The 9,346-nt window shown below is 42.2% G+C and overlaps 1 protein-coding gene across 1 annotated transcript; it reads left to right on the forward strand.

Moving 5' to 3' along the window:
- Positions 1–769: 769 nt before the first annotated feature.
- On the forward strand, positions 770–3,978 carry LOC121552557 (cdc42 effector protein 3). The gene is made up of 2 exons (XM_041865510.1): positions 770–1,073; positions 2,480–3,978. Exon 2 carries the CDS (start codon positions 2,576–2,578, stop codon positions 3,209–3,211), a length of 636 nt encoding a protein of 211 aa, XP_041721444.1. The 5' UTR covers positions 770–1,073; positions 2,480–2,575; the 3' UTR covers positions 3,212–3,978.
- The last annotated feature ends 5,368 nt before the right edge of the window (positions 3,979–9,346 follow it).

Below are 9,346 nucleotides of genomic sequence, written 5' to 3' on the forward strand. Positions count from 1 at the left end.
CATTAATACTGAGTGGATTGTGCAAACGGAGGTGGTGTGTGTTTGGAGTGGAGGGAGGGCCGGCCCTAGCTTTTTGGGGTAAATCATTTGAGAGGTCCCCCTCTTGATGGCAGAGAGATTTATTTGTATTTTTATTAATGCTAATTTCCTGCAATTCTACGTATTTTGCCATGGGGCGTAGAGAAAATGTTTTGGTTTTAAAGCACATTTTCTGCATTTCTACACATTTTGCCATGGGGTGGAGATAAAATGTTGCAATTTTAAAACTAATTTCCTGCAATTCTACACATTTTGCCATGACTTATGCCATGTTCATATGATATCTGAGTGAGAGTGACTAACAAAATCAAGGTGGGCCCTCTGGAGGTTAGGACCCCTGGGCACAAGCTCTGCGTGCCTGGTCAGTTATTCAGCCATGATTACTACAAGGTGTAGGTAGCTGGCTAGACTTACTTTTTAAAGAGAAAAACTGCTGATGCACTAACAAATTTCGAAATTGCAACTTGTGTATTGTAATATTATAACTCTCAACAGTAAATTGAGACCCCGCTTTGGCTTCTTCTGCATGCATTCACCAACCCACATTCACCAACCCACAGGGAAAGTGATATCATCTAGAACACTTCCCCCTTTCCCTACCTTCGTTGAAGAAACCCTAGCAGTTTAGAGTTCACCTGAGCGTCATACACCCCTCCTCTTGTCACGCCTCCACAATAAGAGCTGATCCTCTATTCTAGAGCTTATTGGGACTAGAGGACTACCTGAGAGAAGATATTCACAAGAGAGAAGACACACAGACAGAGATATAGATAAATCAGGGTGGAGGGACCGAAGGTTTATCACTTTAAACAAACACAACCCAGAGACATAGGTGAGCTGATAAGGCAGTCTAGCTCAGTTTGTGTCTGTGCTTTAGGATAGTAGACCTTGTCAGTGTTTCAGAGTCAGGGGCGCTTTTTCACACATGGAATGTCTGGTGAGCTGTGTGTTCTAAAACTGCATAGAAGAGCGAGAAGAGCGAATATACTGAGAAAGCATAGAAAGACTGCTTCCGGATACAACGATAGACACTGGTAAGCTTTCAAGACTTACTTTTAAGCAATAAGTGAATGAACACTACAGTAATTGTTTTCCCTCACTACAGCTTGATCAAACAGTGTGTGGCCTATATACTGTAATGGCTTTAGTTAGTGGTTCACGTGTTGACTTAGTGTCAGTGGACCAACTAATTGTCCAAAGAAATGATTATTTTCATCTGGAAACAGCATAACAAATTGGCAGTTTTACTGTATTTGAATCATGCCAGCTACCTCAGCTTACCTGAGGCAGTATCTTTGACACATTGTCCTCATAGCTGTCTCTGAGAGACTTCTAAAAGTCCCATACAAATCTTAGATGTAAAAACGAAATAATTGTAGATCCATTGGAACTAAATTGTTGAGGATCCATGATTGGAACTATCAGGAAGTTTATAAAACCTTGTACTAACTGTACAGAAAAACAGCCCACCTTGGGGATTTCTGCATTGTCTGAAATATTTGACAAAATTCCTAAACAGCAGCATTTTCCTCAGGTGCTTTTTGCTATAACTAACAATACAAATAAGACAGTATCACCTTCACATTTTAGGCAAATGAGGAAAGTCCCTAACCAGGTTGTCTTCCAGTCAGGCGTAAACCATTTTCCTTAGAATTACCAAGGCATTGTTCCATTACAGGTAATATGAAACACTACCCTGGGGAAAAACACTCATCTTTTCAATCTTTAATCTGAGTGAAATGTGATACTACCAGTTACAACAAGCCATGATTGCAACACTATCTCAAAACTTCAAGTAGCTTTAGACACATAAACATAGTGTGAACGATGACATCGAGTGAAACCAAAGCTAAAGCAATCACAGAAACACCAACAGTCAAAGAAAAAAGCATTTTTATCAGTTCAGAGATAAAAGTAATGGCCCTGAAATAAAACAAGTCTCCAAGGATACTTATTAACAGACTAAGGTGCCTCAGTGTTCTACTTTCCAGTACAAGAGGTTGTTTAGACTTTTCCTTCTATGAGACAAATAATTCAGCATTCAGCTCTCTTTAGGCATAGATTCTTACTAGATTAATGTCAAATCCGTGACAAACCTTTGTGCCGCAAGCTATGTGTGTGAAGTTAGAATAGTATTACAGTGTGTTTGCTTAGACATGTATACAAGAAAAACAGGTTATTTTATTATACAGTCATGGCTGCAGGTACCAGTCCATATATGGCCATTGCTAGCTACCCATCTCAACCTGGAATCCAATTTCATGACAATCGTGGCAAATGATTATGATGATTATAACAATTGTGACAAAGGTTGTTTAGCATTGGCATTTCTAGGGGGTAAAGCTATGAAATGCCTAAATGGAAAATATACAAAAGAATGAGTATCCAATAATTTAACGTGAGTTTTCTTAACCTAGTTTGTTTGTCCTCACATTTTCAGAGCTGCCTAAAGGTCAACTGGACCCTTCAACTGAGTGACCTCCACCTCAGCCTAAAAGGGTTGAACTCACTGACGGTACATGCCATTAAGTCCAAGATGCCTCTGAAGACTACCTTGTACCTCAAATCGGCCTCCATGCGCTGGCCTCGCAAGCAGAAGCGCCGTGAGCTGCTGTCAGTCAACATGATCAGCCTACCGCTGGGCGACTTCCGCCACCTCTCCCACATCGGAATGGATGCCCACGGTGATGTCTTCGGCGACCTCGCAGCCTTCCAGCGGACCGGTAGTCTCATCCTCCACAGCTCTAAAAGCCACCAGGACCTCTACTCTAACATCACCCCCAACGAGACTCCCCCACCCCCACCCAAGCCCCCACGCCTCCTCAGCCCAGAAGAGATGGATGCACAGGCCGCCAAAGCCAGAACCCTTCCCCAGGCTTCCAGGCACAAGAGGTGCCTCTTCCTGCCTTTACTGGATGGTGTGGAGGTGGTGGAGCATGACAGGTTGCACCACGGAGAGGAGGTAAAGCAGGAGCAGGAAAAGAAGGAGGAGGGAGGGTTAACGATGGGGCCGGATGGATCCGAATTGAACACGGCCCCCCAACAGGCTCCTTGTCCCCCAGTGGAGGCCCCTCCAGGGGTCGATGAAGACTCGTCTTTTGTCCTGGACCTTGACCTGGGGCCGTCCATACTAGAGGATGTCCTGAAAGTAATGGACCAGCTTCACCAGTAAGACTTTGAGAAGTGTGGCCCTCATACATATGATTGTAATATGTTTTATTCTAAGGGCCTTTAAAGAAACCCGACATATATAGGGGAGAAAAACTCAAAGCTCCTTCCTTTCTAATGGGGATTGAAAGGGGTTGTGTCATGGATGGATAAATGGGCTGGACTATTTTCAATTGCCAGGATGCTAATTGGCACATTTATTTTTAATTACTGTCTTCATAGAGGACAGATTGTATAATATTTTCTTATATTGGATGCAAGATAATATGAGCCTCTATTGTTAGTTTGGCTAACTAGAGGAATGTGTCATATCTGGGTCAATGCTTTGAACAGTTGCCCTTCTCAGGTGAAAGCTCTGTGAGCCAATGACACTCCACCTGGATCATGTGACTTAGTGACAGATAATGTCACATATTTGTATGACAGGTGTATAGAGGAGACATGTTGTGAAAGGTAAGAAAGACAGACGGTAAACTACGTATGAGACAGTGCTGTGAGGCAGACATTTATGACTTATGCTTGTCTGACAACTTCTATTGTGAAAACCTAAAAGAACACGGGTTGCTTTTTCTTTTCAATATTTAGGCCTACTATAAAGGGACAGTGAAAACTAGCTCTCCCATAGCGTCTAAGTCAGACATATGCAGTAGCACTAAGGACAGAAGCTGGGTTGTTCCCTTTTGAGTCCCTTGGATATTTTAAGTCTAAATTGTGCACCAATATAACATTTTAAAAGCCTGTTATATTACTTGAAGTGCACTTTAATATAGACCACATGAAAATGTCTATTCATCAGATTTTTTTATATGAATAAAGAATTGCTAAAGTGCCAAAACTCTGCACCCTCTGTGACTTCTAGGATGATTTTAACCCACTTAACCCCAGCATTTCTCCAAGTTGTCATCATCATTGTAAAGCCCTAGTTATTTTGTTGCTTTGACAAAGTCATTTCTTCATGTGATTAGTGATTCATTTTTAGGTTAAAATCATTTTAAGGTCAACCCTGTTACGTGAACTGAACTCTTGTGTTAATATGGTGAAACTGTTCCTTTAAAAAAAAATCTAAAGAAACATTGAACATCTAATAGTCAAATCGTAATGTAATTTCTGTTTTTTTGTGGTGAAATACTGAGTGGGTCGAGCATAACACGTCAAACCCGTTACCCATAGATTGACAGTTAAACATTTTTGTAAAGCTTGCATTCAATTGCCCCTTATGGCTGATTTAAAATGAAATTGTCAACCCTGTTAGGGTCAACCCTGTTACTCTTCATGACAGAATGTTAAAATTAGGTGAAATAAAACATTTTTTGACCAAGTAGCACTACCCAAAAGGGACTTGATTTGTGGAATGACCCAGTGATGACTCACTAGAGTCTATACAGATAGGCCTATTTTATATTTTAGTTGTATATTCATAAAGTTCAAACCTTTATGAATATACAACTGTATAAGTCTTTTATAAGTTATTACATGGTTTATGGTGTGATCGTGTGATCGTGAACAGTATCAGTCTCTAAAAAATGTATTTAGAAAATCAAAGCTCACTGACAATCCTTTCGTTTCCCATATCAGAATCTGTTAGATAGAATTTTGTTTTGGTTAAGGTGGAGCATGAACTCTGCTCGGCACAAGGAAATCACATTTGTGCAAAATCTGTAGAATAAGCTTTCATTTGTGAAATAAAAACCATAAACCCAAGTAAGATCTTACCGTTTGCATCGCTGAGCCGCTCTTATTCTTTAACAACATCTTCTAACAACTATCACATCAGTTTGTCTTTCCTCACCACCTGATGGCGATATTTCACAGCCTTTTATTGGGTGGCATGTAGTTTACTTCATCTATCTAATCTATTATTTATTATTATTTCATGGTCCAGTGGGTCCATGTCGATTATTAGATATATAGATTAGATAGATTAGATAGATAGATAGATAGATAGACAGACAGACAGACAGATAGACAGACAGACACAGCTTTATATATCTCCCTCAAGCTCTTTGACAGAAACTGGAATCAGGAATATATCATAAATCTAATTTGCCCCATAACAAATTAAAATAAAAAAACTGAAGAATTTATTAGTTCTATACTCAATATGGCCATCCATCTTTTTAGTATGCTTTTACCACACTCAGACAGTTCGATTTTGGCTAATTTTCCTCCCTGTATCCTATTTAATATCCTCCATGTTGTTCCCTCTACTCTTGGGATTCAGGCAATCTCAACAATGGGACTGAGGCACAACCGCACCATTGATTCTCTTCCGCATCTGTGTGCGAGATAACAAGAATCAGCTTTTTGTCTGGGCCAGATACACTGCTGACCAGGGGCATTTCTAGGATTTGAAGACATTGGGGGCTTAGCTCAAAGCCAGTATGGGGGACATCCTTCCCCGGCAAGAAAAAAGGAATTTCAACAGCTAAATGCATGAATTTGGTGCACTTTGAGATTAACATTGAGAGATTAGATATTTTTCAGGTAACTTGCACCTGCCACAGCAGACACTGCCAGTGCTCAATTACAGTAGCTACTCTATGCATGAACCTTTTAATGCGTGAGTTCCAAATATCTCTAACAGCGTGAGTATTTTTAAATATTTTTTTTGATGTGTGTGATGTCAGAATGCTCTCATTGTTCCAAAATGTGATTGTTACGCAACAGCAAATTTAACCCGCGCTGCCCTCAAATCAAGGCATGCTAATTATCTATAGGCTGTTTCAACTTGTCAATTTCGAATTATTTTCTAACAAGTTTTATTTTCTAAAAATAGTTTCAATTGAGATGTGTTCCGCCTCCTCATTAATTCACATAGAAGTAGCCTATTTCACTGTTGCGAACAATTTACGTTTGAGGCTAATTTCTCGCTTCGACTTCCCCAGTGTTTCCCCAGATCAAGTATGCAGACATTTGCGCATCTTCAGGAACTTTTCCCCCCTGGCACGTTTTCCGGTTGGCACCCGCATTGCCTTCATTGATGTCTTCCTTACTAATAATAACTTTGGACGTGCCTTATTACGTTATCATTAAAGTTTCTGTATATCATGTTGTCATTTCTACTGTAGCACACCGTATGTATGTATGGAGAATAATGTTTTACTGTTTTATTCACGTTTTCAAATACTGGTGACAAATCATGCATTTCGATTCTTGCATAGATTGTAATGGACACATATGATGTGCTTAAAATACTTTTTTGAAGGTTGTACTGATTATGATGAGCTAATGCTAATTGCCAGCTATATGTGGCGCCATGTTTGTTGACATCATACAATGTATTCTGGTTGTCACATAAACGTCAGTCAGACCAAAGATGTTATAACAAAACGAGGTGAAGGGATGGTTCACTCGTCTTTCGAGTAAACTTCCGGGAGTGAATGATGGTAGACGACACACCCCCTTCAACATTCATACTGAAAACAGACCCAACTCATCTTGTCACCTCTTATCTTTGGTTGACTCAAAAAAATAATGGCGGCGCACACAAACTAACCTTTTGATTTTTTGAAAGTGTTTTACACAAATATTTTGATCACTGGTGAGCTCACCCGTGATGTGATGAATTATGAATAGCAATTGCTATTAGAAACCATAATATGAATTAGCTGTCAGCCGAGAGTAGCTAAATATGACTGCTTGTGTTGGGGCACTCTTTCCACAGTTAGTGCTACGACTAATTTAGCCTACATTTTCCGGTTGGGATGAGAATTGTGTTATGCTGTCGCTACTTCTGTGAATGACTGAACATTGCATCCAAAAATAAACTGCTCACATTGAGGACATAAGGTTGTAAAGACTGCGTTTGTGCAAAACGTTTCTGTGAAAAAACAGTGTGGCCAGCTCAAATGCTGACTGTTGAGTCAATCGTAACTGGACATTCTAAATAAGTGTTCTATAAGTGTTCACCAGTTTGAGAGTACGCTGCAGGGACCACTGTAGAACGATCACACCCGCTGCAGGAACCACTGTAGAACGATCACACCCGCTGCAGGGACCACTGTAGAACGATCACACCCGCTGCAGGGACCACTGTAGAACGATCACACCCGCTGCAGGGACCACTGTAGAACGATCACACCCGCTGCAGGGACCACTGTAGAACGATCACACCCGCTGCAGGGACCACTGTAGAACGATCACACCCTGCAGGGACCACTGTAGAACGATCACACCCGCTGCAGGGACCACTGTAGAACGATCACACCCGCTGCAGGGACCACTGTAGAACGATCACACCCGCTGCAGGGACCACTGTAGAACGATCACACCCGCTGCAGGGACCACTGTAGAACGATCACACCCGCTGCAGGGACCACTGTAGAACGATCACACCCGCTGCAGGGACCACTGTAGAACGATCACACCCGCTGCAGGGACCACTGTAGAACGATCACACCCGCTGCAGGGACCACTGTAGAACGATCACACCCGTGAGTTTGTACGTGTCAAAGGGTTCATTAGAATCCATAGAGCAACTTTAAGTGATACAGTCTATTGTGTGCTCACCCGTCCTCTGACTCTCTCCATCGCTTTCTCTGTGTCGTCTGTTGCTGTCTCTTGTTTGCCCTCTTCTCAAATCAAATCAAATGTTATTTGTCACATGCGCCGAATACAACAGGTGTAGACCTTACCGTGAAATGCTTACTTACAAGCCCTTAACCAACAATGCCAGTCAAGAAATAGAGTTAAGAAAATATTTACTAAATAAACTACAGTAAAAAATTTAATAAAAAGTACCACAATAAAATAACCATAACGAGGCTATATACAGGGGGTACCGGTACCGGGTCAATGTGCGGGGGTACAGGTTAGTTGAGGTAATTTGTAGTAGGGGTAAAGTGACTATGCATAGATAATAAACAGCGAGTAGCAGCAGTGTAAAATCAAAGGGGGGGGTACATTGTCCACCCAGACAATGTAAATAGTCCGGGTGGCCATTTCATTAATTGTTCAGCAGTCTTATGGCTTGGGGGTAGAAGCTGTTAACGAGCCTTTTGGACTTAGACTTGGCGCTCCGGTACGCTTGCCGTGCGGTAGCAGAGAGAACAGTCTATGACTTGGGTGACTGGAGTCCTTGACCATTTTTTGGGCCTTCCCTTGACACCGCCTAGTATATAGGTCCTGGATGGCAGGAAGCTCTGCCCCAGTGATGTACTGGGCCGTACACACTACCCTCCGCAGCACCTTACGGTTGAATGCCAAGCAGTTGCCATAACAGGTGGTGATGCAGCCGGTCAGGATGCTCTCGATGGTGCAGCTGTATAACTTTTTGAGGATCTGGGGACCCATGCCAAATCTTTTCAGTCTCCTGAGGGGGTGTGTTTGGACCATGATAGATTGTTGGCCCGTCGATGTGAATGGGGGCATGTTCAGCCCTCCTTTTCCTGTAGCCCACAATCATCTCCTTTGTCTTGCTCACGATGAGGGAGAGGTTGTTGTCCTGGCACCACACTGCCAGGTCTCTGACCTCATCCCTATAGGCTGTCTCATCGTTGTCGGTGATCAGGCCTTCCACTGTTGTGTCGTCAGCAAACTTAATGAGGGTGTTGGAGTCATGCTTGGCCACGCGGTCGTGGGTGAACAAGGAGTACAGGAGGGGCCTGAGCACGCACCCGAGGGGCCCCAGTGTTGAGGATCAGCTTGGCAGATGTGTTGTTCCCTACCCTTACCACCTGGGGGCGGCCGTCAGGAAGTCTCTTAGTCTTCTATGTTGCTGTCTCTTAGTCTTCTATGTTGCTGTCTCTTTTGTCTACTCTCTCTCGTCCTGTCCTGGTTGTAAAAGTTGTTTTATGTTATCTTTGTAAACCATGTTTTACTTTTTTACTGTCTGTATTTCACCTGTTATAATTTGTGCAAATAAATGAAACTAATTAGAATCTATGGAGCTGCTGGAAGTGATACAGTCTACTGTGTGCTCAACCCACTTCTGTTTTCTCTCCATCTCTTTTGTCACATTCTCTGTGTCTTGTCTGTTGCTATCTTTGTCTTGTCTGTTGCTGTCTGTGTCTTGTCTGTTGCTGTCTGTGTCTTGTCTGTGTCTTGTTTGTTACTGTCTCCTTTGTCCATCCTCTTCTGTTTTGGCCTGTTCTTCTGGTGTCTCTCTCCATCATATCCTATTATTTTGTTGCTGTCTCTG

This window comes from Coregonus clupeaformis, chromosome 36 (genome assembly GCF_020615455.1).
Source record: "Coregonus clupeaformis isolate EN_2021a chromosome 36, ASM2061545v1, whole genome shotgun sequence".
In the NCBI taxonomy this organism is placed as follows: Eukaryota; Metazoa; Chordata; class Actinopteri; order Salmoniformes; family Salmonidae; genus Coregonus; species Coregonus clupeaformis.

Coding starts and splice junctions, on each gene's coding strand:
- LOC121552557 (XM_041865510.1), top strand. CDS start 2,576: ATGCCTCTGAAGACTACCTTGTACCTCAAATCGGCCTCCATGCGCTGG.